Here is a 20,509-nt window from a genome sequence, read left to right as displayed (position 1 = left end):
ACATCCATATAAGCCTGTCTTGCTCTTTACTTTCTACCGGATTTACATTCTAACCGATCCATACTAACCGACCCATACCACCCTAACCGATTTACATCACTTTTATCAATTTACTAAGCCTCAAACCGACCTCCTAATCTCCAAACCGACTTTATTCAAATCTGGTCCTGCTCATCCCGTGTGCGTGTTGCTTCAGTCTGAAACAAATCACTTCTGCACTTGAACTCGGTTCAAGGGTTTGTGACAGCCTGTGTAGTATTGAAACCCGGTGTTAATCTCTAACCGAATTAAACGCCAACCTTTGAGTGCAAACCGGCCAGACCCCGGTCCGCCATCCGCGACCTAAATCCTAACAATTGGTATCAGAGTAGTTAGTTTCAATACTCAAGCAAGCATGACTCTCGATAAGCCTTCAATGCTAAAAGGTGATGATTTCGTCAACTGGAAGGCACACATGCACCTGCACTTAATCACCATGGATGACGAGATGCAGTTCATCCTGACTGAAGGACCAATAAATATTGATAAAGATAGGAAAGAATGGACAAAAGAAGATAGGAGAAGAAATAATCTGGACAACCATGCTAGAAACCACATCATCAACGGTTTGGACAGGAATACCTTCTGTAAGCATATGAGTTTGAAATGAGATCTAGGATTGAAGATGAAGTCTCAGCTTCAACCTCTACAAAGGCCTTATTCACATCCATGGAACCGGTTGCTCATGCACCGATCAGAACCGCTGAACAGTTCACCGAGGATGTTATGGAAATGCTTGCACAGAAGTTTGGCAGATTTATGAAGAGAAGCCAACCGACAAACAATAACTACGGTGATAAATCTAATGTTAGATGCTATAATTGCAATGGTTTGGGATATTTCAGGAGGGAATGCAGAAAACCAAGACGGGATGACCGGAAACTGGATGATCAAAACCACCGAAATAACTACCAACAAACCGGTGAAGGAAAAGAAATTCAAAAAGAACTGATAGCCGATGATGGAGGAACTTTATGGGCTCACAGTGACAGTGATGATGAACTCACATGTCTCATGGCAAATGAGGAATAGGTATTTGACTCTCCCTGTGAAGAATTTACTAAAGATGAGGAACACGTATTTGACTCTCCCTGTGAATTTACTAAAGAATTCACTAATTAACCGCATCGGGACCAATGACTGAAAACCGACCGGTTTGAATATAATATATTTTGGATTATTTGGTCTCCTAACAAAAACGGAACAACTGTCTGGGTTTAAATGTATCTGTTTTGAAAAGATACTTTTTCTAAGCAAAATAGTCATACCTTAAAAGACGTTAAGATATGATATCTCTCACCGTCAAGGCCTATGACTCACACCTTAGGTTGTAGACATACTTAATTCGAGCAAATCCTTTTATCCTATGGTCAATAGACTACATTAACTGCTACCTACTGGATAATACTATCATCCTTCAACTAATATATAAGTTAGATGAATATCAACCAAATATCCACAAACATCAAAAATCATCTCACTAAGACAAAAATATCTCAGTTCCAAAACATTCTCCAAGTTGATTTTGATTCCACTCAATGGACAGAGCATTATGAGATTTTTAAAATGATCAAGTCTCTTGAAAACATCGGTCTAAAACCCAACATGTCATCTTCCCTGAAACCGTTCAGGAATTCTTCCACAACACAAGGGTTTTACGCGGTACTCCTTACTTTGATACCCTCATTCAATCTAGGGTTGGAGGAACCGTGTTTGATTTTTCTGAGTGTGACTTTGCTAGATGTTTCGACCTTCCAAAGCAAGGTCTCACCGATCTGAATGTTTCGTCCGAACTAAAAGCCGAAATATTTCTGAACTTCTCTCGATCGAACCGTCCGGGCAATGACCACGGAGCTCGGTCATCATTGAGGGCTGAATACCAGATTCTCAATGACATCATCGGTCGAGCCATCCTGGGAAAGGATGTCAAGAACACCTACTGCACCACCGTCTTCAACATGATGACCGCTATCACAACCGATACCCCGGTCAACTGGTCCAGGGTGCTGTTCGACATCCTGATCTGGATGATCACCACTCGTCATATCGGTTTCATTCCCCAGATCAGCTCCCTACTCATGGAACTCGGAGTTCCGCTATGTCCGGACGAGGGGCTGAACCAGTCCCAAGTTGTGACCAGGGAAATCGCTGACTCCTTCTATGAGCGGTTCGAGAAGGCTTGGAAGAAGAAGAACCGACATCTCAACTCCTCCGGAAATTAAGTCACTCCTTCTTACAACCGGTCATTTTGTTGTATGTACCGGTTGTATTGTCATCCTACTCCATTATAATCTTTTCGGTTAATCTATGTGTTTCCTTCGGTTTGTTGTAACTCCACTTTCATTAATGAAAAGTAACTTTTGAATTCCAACTACATGGGAAACTACACAAACCTAGTTACTTCCCAACTAGATTCCCCACCTCGAGCTCCGCAACCGGTCAAAAATAACTCCTTCCCAAGGAGTTTTGGAAACATAAATATTCCCAACATTAATAAGACAAAACAGAATATTAGCATTAAATGATCCTATTTTCCCTCCAATTTCAAATATATATAAGGAACCTCCCTCTATCATTCCACATACCTCCAAACAACTTATAATTTCTTAAGCTCTCTCTCTCTTAGCAAGATTTGAAAGAATGTCTAACCGTACCCTAAGAAATTATCTATGCATTGATTTCGACTCCGTCCTCAACATGGAGGATGTTGAAGTGAGGGAAATCCTCTTTGAATCCCTCAACGACACCGGCCTTCGTGATTTTCTCGAAGAATCCGAACCCATGTTCATTCCAGAAGTGATGGAATTCTTCAACAATGCAGCCATGTTCGGCGATGCCATTACTTCCGTCGTGAAAAACCACATTTTTGTTCTTCATGAAAGTGGATTCTCCCGGATGTTCAATCTGCCCACTGAAGGGTTCTCCGATTTCCCATCCCGGGTGGGGAGTGCAGCAGTTGACTATGCCGAAATGTTCTCCGGAACCGAAGTATCGGTGGAGAACTACCGTCTGAAAATCCGCCTCGCCCGTCACATCCAACTCCTTCACGAGATTGTCAATCGATTGATCATCTGTCAATCTGCGAACCAGAACTACTCTAAGAAGGTCTTCGACATGATGACCTACATCGTCAGCGACACCCCCATCAACTGGTCATCGGTCATCTTCAATAATTTGAAGACCATGGTCGAGACAAAGAAAGGTTTCGGCTATGCTCCCCACATAAGTCGACTTCTTCGTACACACCATCCAAATCTTAGACCGGGTACCTCGGTGAACCCCTCGAATGTCCTCAACGAGGAAGTGGCGATTGACAAACTCACTAAAATGTCTGTTATGTAATTTTCATTTCCTTTTTGCGTATCTCAAACCGATCTCTGTATCGGTATCAATTATGTCTTTCAATCATACGATCAGTTAAATTTTTAAGTTCGAAAATCGGCTCAAGATCACAAAGTTAAACTATCGGTTTAAATGTTCAACCGATTAAAATCGCTAACCGCTTCATCACCGGTTAAATAACCGCCTCATAAATAAAACGGTTACATTAAAACACCGCTCTCTTAATCAACGGTTACAAAAATAACCGCATTCCCGCTCAATCTTGTCGCTCAAAGTTTCCCGCCCATCGCTTGCCGCCCAATGATATTTTGGAGGGAAATCTCCCGCCTAATCCTGATGTGACGGTCCGTGGCGGTTGGAATTCCATCCCGCGACTATAAATACGTTCCTTAGACATTTTATTTCATTCTTCCTCGAAAGTGCTTTCTCTCTAGCTCTTGAATCTCTCAAGCTTTCAAACTCTCGATCTCTCTGTCTCTCAAACTCACAATGGGTCGCGAATCTATGCTTTTTACCCACATTTTCCAAGTCGATTTCGAAGAAATTCGAGCAAATGGATCGGCGGAAGCTAAACGAGTGTTAACTCAAATCTCTGAGTCCAGTCTTGAACACTTCTTGAATGGACCGTTCATTCTGTATCAAGAAGCGGTCAATGAATTCTTTCAAACCGCCGTACACAGCGAAGGAACCATAACAGCAATAATCGGCGGAAAACTATTCAAACTCATAATGGAGTCGGTTGCTGAAGTTCTCCACTTACCAGCGGAGGGGAGCGACTTCTCGGTGCCTACGGACGAGGATACATTACAAGCGGTTTGCCGGGATGTTTCGGATACCGATGTACCGATAGCAGTATCCGGTAAGAAAAACTCCCTCAAACCGGAATTTATACCGCTCTACGAGATTCTATCAAAGTCGGTTCAAGGACGGAGAGGCAACTATGATAGCCTCACACGATTGAAGATCGATATGATTGTCGGTTTAGTCAACGACACTAAAATCAACTGGGCCAAGGTACTCTTCTCTAACCTACGTGAGATGGTGGATCCATCATCCAAACGGTCGTGGGGTTACGCCGTTCCACTCAGCAAACTGATGCGCCATTTCAACGCTGAAACCGCCCAGGCGTTTTCATCTCCCTCAGCAAAATCATAAAATCCATCACTTTTTTGAAACCGGAGGATAAACCGGGCAAGACAAAGGTCTCCGCCCGCAAAGGGAAATCTAAGCCTAAGAAGAAGAAGGCTCCGGCAGGTGAATCGTCCGGAAGCAAGGCAGCCTCGCAACCGACCAGGTTGGCTAGTATTCAGACCGACACACTTAATCCAGAAAACTCGGCTTCAAGCTCTAGCCGGACTCTCTCACACAGCACTGAGGCGGATCGGTCTGGCAAAGGGAAAGAGAAGGTGGTCGAAGAACAATCGACCAGAAATGATGATATTGATACCGGTTCGGGCAGGCAACCGGAAAGAAATGAATCCTCGGATGAACACATTCGGCAACTGGGAGAGGATCTCGTCTCCCAAATATTGGATCAACTCCACGTTCAGGCTCACGCTGCAAGCGACGTCTATTTTCAATGGGCTCTGATTCGGCAGGAAACCCTCTTTGCTAACATGTTACCGGAGCATCCCGCTGACCGAAGGTATGAGAAGATGATTGACATGGAAGCGGCGGTGCTCAAACTTACAAGAGCCAAGGACGTGGTGACCGCTCTTCGAAGAGGAAGGATGGTCGAACCTCATGCACGGTTGATAGAGCTTTCCGACCATATCCTTCATCTTCGTGAAAAATATGTCCCTGGGACGGAGGATTCCCCATTCGAGGCTTAGTGTTGGACATGCTAACGGTTAAAGAACAGGAACTAACCGATGAGCTGGCACGGTTAGAATCGGAACCCGCTCACAAAGAGGCGTCACTTTTCTCCAGATCTCATCTTGAGGATGATGGCGGTCCGAATCCGAACAAGGCCGAGCATACCTCCCCTCCATCGGAACCCATAATCAACAGCACCGAAATCGAAATGGGTACACCGCCCACTGATCGACTAGGATCTCCGCAAACCGACAATGCATCGGTGCCGGCTGTAACAGAGGATAGGGTCAAGGACATTATCGAGGAATTTGTCAATAAATCCATCATGCCGTGGCAAAAGAAAATAAAGGAAACCGCAGCAAAATCTATCGAGTTAACTGAATCTACCGATAAACAGCTGGAAGCCACGGTTGAACGGATTACGTCCGTTGAGGAAAAATACGGTCTTACCGATCTTCTGTTCGGCGAAACAACTGACAAAACTAAGACATTAGAGGCCGTAACTAAGAAGTTGGAGACCGATATTGCTCATACCAACCAACAGGTCGGTTTGGTAAATCTCCACCTAATAACAACAGATCAAAGGCTGAATACTATTGAAGGGAATCAGTCTCAGTCCGGTGTCCAGGCCGGATCCATACTTGAAAAAATAGCATCGCTTGAGGAGAAGAATGCCAAGACCGAAGCCGATCTAAAGGCGGTCACTGAACAACTGGCGGAGATGGTAGCAGCAAAGCTGGAAGCCGGCAAAGCACTTGAAAAGACGAATGAAATCGCGACTCAAAAGATTCAAGATGCCGAGGACGAGCAAGTCCGGATTCAAAAGGAAACGGTACAGGCGGATGCAGACCTGGCCCAACATATCCAAAGAGTTGAAGATGTTGCACCGGCTATAGCGGTTCAACGAAATGAGGATGCGACTCGACTACTCGACCAACAACTTACATTCGAAGAGCTCGCCGAAGCCCATAAGAAATCAAAGGCGGCAGCTTCATCATCCGGACCGGCCACCAGAAAAAGAAAAGCATCTTTCAAGAGGGAAGCAATCTCAAGGCTATTGGACAACATTGCTGAAACGGTTATTGCTCCTCCAATCAACCCGGTTTCGCAAGCAGATATAGAACTCGAGGACGAAACTGTACCGCTGCTCAAAAGACCGCGGGGTCTCGAAGCGATTCCACTTAGATTGGTTCCAATCTCACCATTCACCGGGACCTCGGGCGGTCAAGGATCCTCCTCTAGACCTGGCGCCGATCCCTGCAATCCGGGAAGGGGAGTAGTACCTGTACACCTAAAGGAAAAATTCATGCCTAGGAAAAGAGGGAATAGAAGTTTTCTACTTATAATGCTTATGTTACTTTCTGTAAACTTTTATATATATTAAGTATTTTTTTTGGAAACCGGCCTATAATTTAATTCTTACATGGTTTTGAATATTTTAAATAAAATAATCAAAAAGAGAGAAATTGATAAGATAAAATTTTTCTTCAAAATTTTTCTCAAATTTTTCCAAATTTTTCGAAACATTCTTCTAAGTCATTTTCCAAAAAAATCCGACCAAATAAACTTTTAAAACAACCGGCCTACACTCTAATTTTTACATGATTTTGAATATTTTAAATAAAATAATCAAAAAGGGAGAAATTGTTAGATAAAATTAGACCGGTTAAATAGAACTTAACAAAAACAAACTTCCTGTGCAGGAACGGTTAAAGAATCAGGATCGGTCAAGTAATCCAACCGGTCAAGCAACCCAACCGGCCAAGAACCTAACCAATCAGGAAAACAAGACAGGTTAGAAGACAAGGCAAAAGATGTAACCAAAACCGGAACAAACCTGAAGCTATGAAAAATCTAAAGTCATCCGGTTAACTTAAACAACCGGTAGACATTCTAAACCGAAATACATCAATTCAGAAAACCAATAAAGAAGCTACTTAGAGAAAGAAGACAAGAACATCAAACTAAGTACAATCTACAAATCGGTGCAAACAAACACTTTGAGTATCTGCGGAAGATGATACCAAAGAGACAGACTGTAACATTGCCCTATCCATACAAGTCTGAGGATACTCTGCAGGATGCAGAAAACCTCTTGAAGAAGATCTTTCCAATCTGGGATAATTCAGAGGCGCAACATTCCAGGTGAAGACAACTGTCCAACCGACAGTGCTACATTAAGTAAAAGACAAACCTAGCCGGTTTGACCTACGCACTAGAACCCTAAATCGCCAGGTCTAAATCACTGAACCTCTGCTCAACCAATCAGATTCAAGGAAAAGAAATGTGACCGTTGGCACATTTCACCTATAAAAGAAGGAGCTGAAGAGGAGTAAATGCAGTTACAAGTTACAAGAGAAAACATTTAAGAGCTACACCAACCCAAGTTATAAGTGGTCTTTATCTCTCTAAATTAAAAGAGCTTAAGTGTGCATTTGAAGTGAGATTACAATTTCGGTGAGAATTGTACGAGTGTTATCGAGCAGCAAATAAGTCTCGATCGGATTGTGCTTGTGTATTCCTTATTGAATATCTTTCTCGCGGTTTCGAGAAGAAGGGGTGACGTAGGAGTTTTATCTCTGAACATCCATAAAAACCTGTCTTGCTCTTTACTTTCTATCAGATTTACATTCTAACCGATCCATACTAACCGACCCATACCGCCCTAACCGATTTACATCACTTTAATCAATTTGCCAAGCCTCAAACCGACCTCCTAATCTCCAAACTAACTTTATTCAAATTTGGTCCTACGCATCCCGTGTGCGTGTTGCTTCAGTCTGAAACAAACCACTTCCGCACTTGAACTCGGTTCAAGAGTTTGTGACAGTCTGTGTAGTATTGAAACTCTGTATTAATCTCTAACCGAATTAAACGCTAACCTTTGAGTGCAAACCGGTCAGACCCCGGTCCGTCATCCGCGACCTAGATCCTAACAACTTCTTTTTCTTTTCTTTTTTGTCAAAGTTGCTGTTCTATTCGAAATATACATATAATCCAAAAAAACGGTTTCTTAATTACAATGTTGATTTAGAACCCTCAATTCTCTTTTCTATAATCATTGATATTGAATCAATTAAGCGCACTTCTAATACCTGTTCCGGAACGATAGGACAATTATGTTCATTACTAAACTTGTTGAAGAGATGAAATAGAACCAAGTTATATTTTTTTTAATGAGAGGTTGAATCGAACTACGAATTGAATCAGTTTTCTTCAATAAAGGGCACAATGCAAATAGTTTATGCCGGCATGCAGCTTCAACATTTGTTGGTAAACGTGATTTTAAAAAAATCTATTAGATTGTGTCCTTAGACAAGCATCAATACTGATTCATTTATTCGGTTTATAGTTGATCCACTAAAATATTGAGCAGCGATATAAGATCAGTGAAAAATAATGTCGCTCACATTGATTTGTGAAAGAGTCTGTGTGTGTTTCTTCAAGCTGAAACAAACCATTTCCGCACTTGAACCCGGTTCAAGAGGTTTGTGACAGCTTGTGTAGTGTTAAGAAGCGGTTTTAGTCTCTAACCGGACTATTACCAGTGTATGTTGTGTTGATTAAGCGTTCTCCTTTAAGCCGGCTACCCCCGGTCCTCCAAGGCAATCCCGATCCTAACAAAGTTTAATAAGAGATGAGGCTTTGGAAATGCGAGAACCTTCGTATAAAGGTAGTTTCGAATCATCTAACAATTTGTAAAATTCCTTAGCATCATCAACGGGATTGTCATTTTCATTCGGATGATCATTTTCAACGGGTTTAGGGTACAAATTAGCGATAATATCTTTCATTAGGTGATCCTCACAAACGTCAACAGGTTCGTCGATGATATTAGTCTCGTTATTCTGTTGTACATTCATCGGTTCTTCTACAAGCTCATCATCTAATTCACCTTCATTACTCTCACTAGCAGCAATTATACTTTCATGTTCAATTCTCTTTTCCCCGTGAAAATACCAAAAACCATAGTTTTTTCTGATGCTGAATACAATCAGATGAGTTCTAACGACAATTTTATTCTCATATACTCGATTTGCACATTTTACACAAGGACATGCAATTGAAGATCTACCCGTGAATTTTTCAGTAAATTCTATGAACTTGTCAATCCCCTCAATATATTTTGGATCAGTATTAAGTCTAGTCATCTATGTTTTGTCAAGAACTTCCATTAGGACTAGACAAAATATTATTATGTCAAATAAAGTTTTTTATTTCTTAATGAATCATAAACATAACTATTCCAATTATTTAACATATAATTCAATAACCTAACATACAATTCAATAACCTAACATACAAATAATCCTATCATAACCTAATCAACATACAATTCAATAACCTAATATACAATTCAATAACCTAACATACAAATAATCCTATCATAACCTAATCAACATACAATTCAGTAACCTAACATACAATTCAATAACCTAACATACAATTCAATAACCTAACATGAAAATAATCCAATAATTCAATAACATACAGACATCGACTAACTTGTATATCGACGAAAGACAACGGCGGTAGAAGCAGCAACAACAACAACAACTTCAATCAACGACAAAGAGTCTTCAAACTTCAAAGAAGAAAATATATAAAAATCAAAAGCGACTACCACCTAGCATGATAAAACATGCATATAGAAAATATAAGCTATTAAATATATAAGCAGCCATGATTTAAGCATAAAACATCCATATAGAAAAAATGGTCTGATAAGCAAGATTTTATTCAGAAGTCCCATGAAAACAGCCATTTGAATTTGTAATCTTCTCCACATATATTTGCTATATGACTTATATATTTTTTTCAAGTGTTCAATAAGCATATATGTTTCAAATATATAGTTAAATATGTTTCAAATGCATTCCTAAAGATGCTATATTTCTTAGGTTTTCTATATCAAATAATCTGTATCAAATAAATGAAAGGATACCCTTTGTTATAAAATACTGAAGTTCTAATAAGCAGTAACAAAAAATGACACACATAACACCAATGAATTTCTTTCCTAACCTGATCTATCATCACATCAACATTCAAATACAAAAATGAAAATGAAAGAAACAAAATACAGTTCTTAAGACAAAAGCATACATTTCTTCTTCATATTTTTAACATTCTTAAATCATATGTTTGATGCAGAACCGTTCGTGTAAAACATTCTTAATAACCACAGGTAGAAATGAAACCAGTTCAAACACAGGACTACACAGCCAGATTCTGAAGCAAATTGAAATTCGTTTTTTTTTTCTAATCTAATTCAACGTTACAAAACTGTTCGTGTTCTACTCTAAGATTAGAAAAAAAACAAAATTCTAGATAAAGGAAGACAATTTTCTATTCAATCCATTTTTGGAAATCCAATACACAATTCCGTTAAGCGGAATCAAAAGCATATGAACTTACAGGTTCGCAAAGGAGACAATCTTTCTGTATCAAATAATCTGTATCAAATAATTATAAATTAGGTTTTCTATTTAACTTACCAATTGATTGCAGGGGCGGGAGGAGATCGGATAAAACTGGCGGCGCGGTGGATCTCCGGAGGCGAAAGAGAGAAGAAGAAACCTTACCTGATTGCAGATGATCGACGACGGTGACTTCAACGAACGGCGGCGACTTCAATGAACGGCTACAGAGAAGAAGAAATGGGAGCACGGAGAAGAGAGAAGAAAGAAATAAGGAAAAACAAAAGCGTCTAGAATAAGTTTATTTATGATTATCTGTAACGGCACTGTCGTGAGCCGTTACAGATAACGCTCCACGAAAACGAATCGACAGAAAGGCTTTCTGTAATAGTTATACCTAGATGCCGTTACAGATAGATTCATATTTTTGTAACGGTTTACTCATAAAACCATTACCGATACACCTCCTTTTAACGTTTTTTTAATTAGGTATCTATAACGGTTATACCTAGATGTCGTTACAGATAGATCCATGCTTTTGTAACGGTTTACTCATAAAATCGTTACAGATACGCCTCCTTTTTAATGTTTTTTTAATTAGGTATCTGTAACGGTTATACATAGGTGCCGTTATAGATAGATCCATGCTTTTGTAACGATTTTATGAATAAACCATTATAGATACACCTCCTTTTTAACGTTTTTTTAATTAGGTATCTGTAACGGTTATACCTAGGTGCCGTTACAGATAGATCCATGCTTTTGTAATGGTTTATTCATAAAACCGTTACAGATATGCCTTATTTTTAACATTTTTTAATTAGGTATATGTAACGGTTATACCTAGGTGCCGTTACAGATAGATCCATGCTTTAGTAACGGTTTATTCATAAAACCATTACAAATATGCCTCCTTTTTAACGTTTTTTTGATTAGGTATCTGTAACGTTTATACTTAGGTGCCATTACAGATAGATCCATGCTTTTGTAACGGTTTATTCATAAAACCGTTACATATACGCCTCCTTTTTAACATTTTTTTAATTTGGTATCTGTAATGGTTATACCTAGGTGCCGTTACAAATAGATCTATGCTTTTGTAACGGTTTATTCATAAAACCGTTACAGATACCTTATCTAAAAAACGAAGAACTGATGAGATATCTGTAACGGTGCTTTTTATCTAAAAGTCGTGACTGATATATAAGATCACTAACGGTATTATACAACTATTACAAATATTTATATCAGTAACGGTACTATGCTACCGTTACTGATATAAATACATTTGTAATAGTTGTATACAGCCGTTACTGAATTTCATTACAGAAAAGCCTTTTTTCTCCTAGTGTTTAGTCCTCTAGCTATTTATGTCTTTTTATCCTAAGAATGTTTGGTGATCTTGGATCAAAATATTTCTAAAACGTGGTTTTGTTTATCCTTCCTTTAACTATTTCAAAAAAAAGGACCATTTATTGGTGTTTTTTCTTTAACACAAAAGGTCATCAATTATGAATGCAATCTCGTGTACAAATGAGTAATTTAAAGAATTCAAGCTTAGCAATATGTTCTTCTAAATAGGTTAATCTTTGTTATGAATTCTCCTACCTTTTTTAATTGGTTTTGCTTTGATAAAATAATTTATTCACGCTATAACATGTTCCTCTAGATTGGTTGTTGTTTGTCGTGAATGCTTTAAACATTTTAGGTTATTACTTGATATTTTGTCGTACTTGGAGCGCATTAGTTTGCCAAATAAGTTTTGATCATTTGTATATTGTGCTTTAATGCCTACATCTCAACTTACAATTGGAACAAATTTTCGCTATGTCATTTACGTCTCAGTATTGTATACTTTAGTTGTTTCCATTTTGACTTACCACCATTTATGTTTAAAATTTGATAATGAATATTGTATCTCTCATATTACTTCATTCTTTTGTTTTTGTATATGCAATGTAACCGCTTATGTTTTAATACTTTTTTTGATTTATAATTGGAGCACATCTATGTTTGAAAATAGAATTGATGATAAATATTATGAGATCACTAGTTACATAATTATTTTGTCACCCTATAACCAATTATGAAAAGTGAGATAAAAGTCATATATAATTTATCATTAGAGCACATTGGGCTATAAATATGATAATTATTTTTATTATCTCTATTTTGACTTATCATGGTAGCAACATTGACCTATGAAAAAAGTATCGATGAATATCACATCCCGTTTGTTAATTAATCGTTTTATCGAATATTGTAACTAATTATGAAAGTTAGACAAAATTATAAAAGGATTAATTTACCGTTCTAAGACATATGTAAAAATAAGTTTTAATCATTTTGATCTAAATATTGGATGTTTTAATATTTTAATTTTAACTTATCATTGTAGCACTATTTACGTATAAAAAATAGCACTAACGACAAAATATATATTCAAATCGATATTGTTATGTTGCATTATGTAAGTGAAACATTAGCCAAAAATATATATTGTGTATTGATAAATCTAGAGATTGTAAGCTTTTAAGGTCTCAAATTGTTTCTATAGCCTAATAAAAAAATTAACACCAATGACGGATTTGACTTAGTGGTCTTGACGCCGTTAGCATCTGACCCACAAAATCTGATTGTTCTAGAAGAAAATAAAAGAAGTCCTTTTCGCAGTTCCCCGTATAAATATCCTCTGATGTCCACCTCGTAAAACACGTTTGTCTGTCAGTCTTCTTCCTAGTTCCTACTGGCCCACCCACTCTTCATCCCTGTCTCAAGTTTGATCGATCGCCGCCGCCACAATTTGCTACACCGGAGTGAGTTTCAGCTTCTTTTTTCCTTCATTTGTTTCTCATTTCATGTCAAAATGCAATTCATGAACCAGCTAGGGTTCCTTTTTTCTTTAAATGTTGATTAATTGCTTCATCAGCTACAGATAAGCGATTGATTTCATTTAGATTGAAATTCATGAAACTTTGATCTGGGAAGATGTGATGCTTATATCTAATAAGTTTTCATAGAACTAGGTTTACTAGCTTACTTTTGTGTATTTGCTGTGGCCTCAGTGTGCATTGGATTGTTCCATTTTATTTCACAAGTACTGTTTTGATTATGCAGGCGGGTGCTCAAGAATTGAGTATTGGATAAGAAATTTCGTGGTTCTTGTTTGATCTATGGAAATTAACAAAGAAGTGGCTCCCAGGGAGGAAGAGGAGAAGGTTCGCATGACAGAAGGGGAGGAGGATCCTATGGAGGTAGAGGAAGTGGTTCATAGGGCAGAATGGGAGGAGGCTCGCAGGGCACAATGGGAGGCTCACAGGGCCAAAGAAGAGGAGGCTCGTAGGGCTAAAGAGGAGGCTGAAAAAAGATTTGTTGAGAAAGACTACAATGGAGCATGTACCTATGCTTTGAAAGCTCAGATGCTTTGTCCCAGCTTGGAGGGTATAAAAGAAATGAAAGCTACATTTGATGTCTATGCTGCATCTGAGACAAAATTAAAAGGGGAAACGGATTTCTATGCAATTTTTGGTCTAAAACCATCAGCCGTTATGGCTAAACTCATCAGACAATTTACGGAGATGTATGGTCTACTCAACCCTTATTGCAACAAAACTGTTGGGGCAGATGGGGCATTTAACATTCTCTCGGAAGCATGGAATATATTGTCCGACCTAAGTGAACGAACCTCGTACGATATTAGGAGAAATACTAGGTATGTGCATTTGCATTCTCAGTTTTGCCAAGCAAATCTTTGTTTTGATAATGACAATTATTCTAAGTCTTATTATAATTCTTTGTTTCGTTAATCACAATGAAACCTTTTGTGATACAAGATCAAAGGGTCTTACCCCTATTTTGGTCTATCCTTTTTTTTGTTGTCTTTCATTTATCATATATTTTCTTACCGATACTCCAAAACAAGGTCGGCCTAGGGTACCCCGAGTGGTCCTGTCGATTGGTTATCCAAATAACCCATAAACATACAAGGCCTTATTCTAAATCATTTTTTTCTTTTAATGAAATTATTCTAAATATTTGATTTGTTGATGACAATTAATTTAAGTATTTTTTTCTATGAAAGGGGTGATTCCTTTTGGACAAAATGCACCACTTGTAACGTTCAGTATGAGTATCTCCTGAAGTACGTGAACAAAAAACTATCCTGCAAGAATTGTCGTGGTGTTTTCATGGCAATCAACAAAGGGATAGGACCTCCAGATGGCTCGTATCCTTTTCTTGATTGTCAACATTTTCCTGCTCCTGAAAACTGTTATGCAAATCAACGTGGGACTATTACAAATATCCCAACCACAAATGGAGTCGATGTATCTAAATATAAGAGGAAATCGTATTCTGGATCTTCAGTGGAGGCTGTTGATACAAATATAACCATCCCTCTCGAGGCACACCCTATAGGGAATGGCAATAAAAGCACGAGATCTCTTCACGAGCCTTCCAAACTGGGCAAGCCTTCAAGCAGAAAGAGTCTTGATGACACAGGCGTAGAAACTCCTTCAAATAATCTATCAGATATGGGACCATCAATGTCAATTTTTGACTCAGAAAAGTTATTAATTAATAGGGCAGTGTCTGAATTAAGAAAGAAGTTGCCAGAGATAAGGAAAGCTGATGCTGAAGTAGCTGCACTGAAGAAAAACCTAGCAAATTTACCTCAGAAAGAAGCAGCAGCAGGAAAATCAGTAGGAGAGGTGGTGGTGTCTAACAAGCCTAGTACAGCAGGAAAATCAGTAGGAGAGGTGGTGGTGTCTAACAAGCCTAGTACTGCCGCAATTTCTGGCACAGTTGGACTTCAATCAGTGGTGAGGAGGAGGGCATCAATGCGCATGAAGGTTCCTATCTCTGATTTTCACAATTTTGACAATGATAGGTCTGAGCAATGCTTTAAGGCGAAGCAGATATGGGCGATCTACGATGAAGAAGATGCTATGCCACGTCTGTACTGTCTGATTGATCAAGTGATTTCAGTCTCACCGTTTAAAGTTGCAATCAGTTACATGAACTCCAAAATTGATGCGGAGTTCGGGTCAGTGAATTGGATAGAATCTGGCTTTACGAAATCTTGTGGAAATTTTAGGACATCAAACATTGATGTGGTTGAAGAAGTGAACATCTTTTCTCATGTACTGAGCAGAGAAAAAACAACACGGGGAGGATGCCTTAGAATTTATCCTAGGAGCGGAGATATATGGGCCATATACAAGAACTGGTCATCGGAATGGAACAGGGAGACCCCCTCTGAAGTTAGGCATCAATATGAGATGGTGGAAATTATGATGGATTATGATGAAGAAGATGGGGTTTGCATGAGTCCACTGGTGAAAGTAGATGGTTACAGGACTGTGTATGGGAGGAACCCAGATAAGGGTTCCATTTGTTGGGTTTTGAAGAAGGAAATGTTGAGATTCTCACATCGTGTTCCTTGTTGGCGAATTAGAGGTGGAGAAAGGACTGATGATCTGCCAGAATGTTGTTGGGATCTGGACCCAGCTGCAATCCATGATGGCCTTATCCTTCAACAGCAAGAAGAAGAAGAAGTTGAAGCTGAAGCTGAAAAACTTAAAGTGATATCTTAACTTATACCCCAACCCCCAATAGATAAGATTATAAACTGTTTGTTGTTTCTTATGATTGTTTCTGACTGTTGTCTGAAAACTGTTGTTTCTTTGTTGTTGCTGCTGTTTTTAATTTTGACATGTGAGAATTATTCTAATGTCAATTAAATTTGAACAGTGGGTTAATTTCCTTTTCCTTCTCCTTGTAGCGCTGACTGAATTTGGGATAGAAAATACAAATATAAATGAATTTATATTTTATAATTGAAGTATGTTTTTCTTTAGCTTTCCATTGAGATTTGATCTTCAACTTACAAATATAGTAGCTAAATGAAGTTACCAACAAAATATTCATATCATGCCTTTTTTTTAAATGATTGTTTTCTGTAGTTTTCTATTAAATATTTTCATTTTGCTTTAGTCTGATTCAGTTGGAAATTAAGCTGCTTAATCATCAAAAGACAAACTCAGATCCCTGTCTAAAGAAGAATTGAACTACTGATGTTGTTCTTGCTGGATTGACTGTCTTTATCATGATGATCAATGATCCCCTGTCTCCTCAACTTCTCCTCTTTGGCTTTCCTGCAAAACATCACCCACGAATTGACCTCCAGCGCCACGCAGATCCCGATCAACGTCGACAAACTCAGGCAATAACCCAATTTCACATATGATCTCCCTTCACCCATCACCTCCAATCCTTGAAACACGTTCACAATTCCTACAATCACACAACTATACCCCACAAAATGGTGATACGATTTCCAGTATTTCCTGAATTTGTTCGTCGTCTTCGGCCGAAATAGCAGCGCCAATGTCTGTAGCCCACCTAGTGACAACGCCGCAAATCCTAGTTTCCTATGAAACCCATAAACTACTCCCGGCGACATTTCTCCCAGCCGTATTCCAATGCCGAACCCTGCCGCGCCGAGTAAGAACGCCGTCAATTGAATTCCGGCGTGGGCATAAAACCAGGTTGGTCTCGCCGCCTGCATATGCCGGAAATATCTTGCCGTGACAGCCCCCACCGGCAACAGTATCCCCCAAGAGACGCCGTTCATAATTCCGTGAATTAATTTTAACGTTTCACCATTGTTGTGGGAATTCGACTCTGTTCCCGACAGAACATCGACGGTCAAAACTGAGGAAAGATCGTTCATCGTGGTTGGATGAATGGTCGGAGAATAGCCTTGGACGTAAAGTCCTCTGTTCCAGACAAAATGGATTTTTGTCTTATTGGGTACTAGCCTTAAGGTAGCATATATTCTAATGGAGGCGCCGTCGTGAATGGTGGCCATTTTACCGCCGTAAAGTGTGGCAGAAGATGAGAGAAGATGGATATCAAGTGGACGAGAGAGAAGAGAATTCCTTTGAAGCTTGACAGTTGGGTCAAGAATGTATGGTAGGAGGACGATCTGGCCGGAATTGGGGTCGGGAAAGGCAATTAAGGACCGGGTGCCAGTCATCTCCGGCGAGGTGGGATTGATTCCCCAGCCAACCCAACCGGTGGGAGAGATAAAAGTGCCGAAGAAGACAAGTTCTAGAGTGGAATTTCGTGGGTGAAAAGTCCAAGCTATGGAGGCTTGCTGAGAAGGAAGAGTCATGCATTTTTGGAAGATTTTGGTGGTGGTGCAGTGACCGGAAACCACTGCCGGAGAAAAGAGAATGAACAGAATTATTTGGAGAATCATATTCATATTTGGGGGAGAGAGATGGAATGCAAGAAAAAGAGAGAGATTTAGGTGAAATATATGAATCATCCATCAATCCTTTTTTTCTTTTTCTGGTGAGATGAATAATGGAGGTTTGAGTGAAGAAGATGGGGGCTTTCTTTTTCATTATGATTACACCTCTCTTTCGTTTGTTTTTAGTAACTTTGAAGGCAAGCCAAATTCCATCTTTACATAAAATATTCAATTATTCAATTAACCCACTAATTAAGTTGTTCATAGACTTAAATCACTCACCAAACTTTCTTCAAAAATTAAGTTGTGAAAATTAAGCTCTTATAAAGATCTTCTTTTTTTTTGTTGTGGAAAAGTTTATTTTAGTGAAATAAGTTGTGAACTTGTGATGGAGGTTGTGCATGCTTTGGATCACCCTTATCTTGTTTGTAACTTCCAAACAATGATATTGAATGAATAAGCCATTGAAAGTGATTGCCACTGCCTTAAGAGAATTGTTATTATTATATACATAGAGATATTAGTCACTGTCTTTCAACCAAAAATGGACTTTGATATGAATTAGGTATATATATATGTTAAATAGTAATTGTATTAAGTTTGTGGGTTGATAATGATAATGTTAAGTAATAGTTTTCACAAAATTATGAGCAATCATTAAATAAAGTATTGAGGATGTTAGTGTTATATCTAAAAAAGAAAATGCAGTATGTTTTAAATCATTACTATATATGATGATTGTTGTACAAATAGCAAGCTAATACTTTGTTTTTCTTTTATTTTTTTGAATTTTAAAAAGTTAGCACATAATCTGCACTTACCTTTAAAGTGTTTTTTAGGCAAAACTACTCATATTAGGTTAAGTTATTAGCAATGCATTCTGTAACATTTATTTTTTATTGTTTAGTTAATATTGATGAGAATTAAAGTGGATTTACCCTTTAAAAAGTAATATGTCATGTGAGAATAAGTTTGAAACATGTGAACTTGTTTTTCAAAAAATTAAAATCAAAGAAGAGGTAGAAACAGAACCATCTGTATTGTTTTTGAATATGTAAAAAATGATTTAACACATTTTTAATTATACAATGTAACTAAAAGATAATTTCCTTTTATTTAATACATTTTATTTTGTTGAACATTTTCTTTTATGAATAAAACTAAGCAGCTTCACCTAGATAGACACAAATTATTAAAATTTTCTTCTTCTGAAAATATCAATATATATTAAAAATAATTAAAATAATTAAAATATAATAATAAAACATAAGAAAAACAAAATTAGAATATAACAATGTTACTATTATATCAAGTTCGTACGTACTCGAAAGGAACGATTAACTCCTCGATTGACTCCACTAACTTTTCGGAACGGATCTTATAAAAGTTAACAATAATAAAAATAATATTATATATATGTATATATATTTATTCTAATTATTATTTAATTTTATAAAAACATATAATAAACAAATCCTTTACACTAATTTAAATATATACAATGATGTAACATATATATATATTTACATAATTTTACCCCTTTAAACTGACACATAAGAAATAAAAAGTTTAAAAAATGTATTCCAGTAATTGAAATTTTCATTTATAATTACTAAGTTTATAAAGATAATAATTCACTAAATAAATTAAGTTATTTTATAAATTTTAACATTGAATTATTAGGCATCTCTATATTATTTTAAATAATATATTAAATAAGACCCCTTCAAATATTTTTGTTATAAGTAATTATTTCACATTAAAACAAATAAGAAGTTATGAATAAAACATTAATTTGCAAATAATAAAAGATAAAAGAGGTTAAATAATACATATTTGTAAAATTTAAAATTCTAATGAAAATTATCCAACAATCACACAATTTTTTAAGGTAACTCTAAAGAAAAACTTATGTGAATTATATATAATGAGTGATGAATAAAAGCAAGCTAACCGAAAAAACCAATTAAGTGGTGTCAGAGGATTCTTTATTCGAAATTTTGAACGGCAATTAAATTTGTCTTTACCCGAGGTTAGTAAGCAACGCCGATTTTTTTTTGTCAAATAATAATTGACCATTTATAAATATGAACAAAATAGCGAGAAACTCAGAAATTATTAGAGGATATATGTCAAAGGGCTTCTTGATGAAAGACAAAAATTTTAAACTCTTTATTGAAAAAATAAAAAGTGTTGGGTCAAATTATTTTGACTAAGTGTTGAAATAATTTAACCACTAAGATTTTGATGATGAAATAACTTATGAGTTTTGATGCAGGTGTATTGAAACAATATTTCATAAGACTTGGCTCTAATGAGGGTCATTAGACCGATTTTGGCATTCAATGCATAGAATTAGACGTACAGTCTAACTCATCGGAGTTAGACGTGTAGTCTAATGAATGCATAGAATTAGACGTACAGTCTAACTTATCGGAGTTAGACGTGTAGTCTAATAGACGTGTAATTAGACGGATGGTCTAATAGATACACGGAATTAGACGTAAGTCTAATACATAGAATTAGACGTACAGTCTAACTCATTGGAGTTAGACGTGTAGTCTAATGAATGTAAAGAATTAGACGTAAGTCTAATGAATACACGGAATTAGATGCAAGTCTAATGTGTTTGAAA

General features: G+C 37.5%; 2 protein-coding genes across 2 annotated transcripts; one reads left to right on the top strand and one right to left on the bottom strand.

Annotated features, from left to right (window-relative positions):
* Positions 1–15,133: 15,133 nt before the first annotated feature.
* On the top strand, positions 15,134–16,377 carry LOC124920123. Its single transcript, XM_047460539.1, has 2 exons — positions 15,134–15,325; positions 15,374–16,377. The coding sequence occupies exons 1-2, from the start codon at positions 15,149–15,151 to the stop codon at positions 16,208–16,210; spliced, it is 1,014 nt and encodes a 337-aa protein (XP_047316495.1). The 5' UTR covers positions 15,134–15,148; the 3' UTR covers positions 16,211–16,377.
* A 285-nt stretch (positions 16,378–16,662) lies between these two features.
* LOC124920122 (cytochrome b561 and DOMON domain-containing protein At2g04850-like) lies at positions 16,663–18,027 on the bottom strand. Its single transcript, XM_047460538.1, has one exon. It carries the CDS (start codon positions 17,947–17,949, stop codon positions 16,669–16,671), a length of 1,281 nt encoding a protein of 426 aa, XP_047316494.1. The 5' UTR covers positions 17,950–18,027; the 3' UTR covers positions 16,663–16,668.
* Positions 18,028–20,509: the final 2,482 nt, after the last annotated feature.

This window comes from Impatiens glandulifera, chromosome 1 (genome assembly GCF_907164915.1).
Source record: "Impatiens glandulifera chromosome 1, dImpGla2.1, whole genome shotgun sequence".
Lineage (NCBI taxonomy): Eukaryota > Viridiplantae > Streptophyta > Magnoliopsida > Ericales > Balsaminaceae > Impatiens > Impatiens glandulifera.
The sequence above is the reverse complement of the archived record's forward strand: the minus strand, read 5'-3'. Positions and strand labels throughout refer to the sequence as shown.

Excerpts from the sequence above, each read along its gene's own strand:
- LOC124920123 (XM_047460539.1), top strand. The coding sequence starts at position 15,149 with ATGGGACCATCAATGTCAATTTTTGACTCAGAAAAGTTATTAATTAAT. Across the intron at positions 15,326-15,373 it reads CAGGAAAATCAGTAGGAGAG|GTGGTGGTGTCTAACAAGCC; the intron begins GTGGTGGTGTCT and ends TCAGTAGGAGAG.
- LOC124920122 (XM_047460538.1), bottom strand. The coding sequence starts at position 17,949 with ATGATTCATATATTTCACCTAAATCTCTCTCTTTTTCTTGCATTCCAT.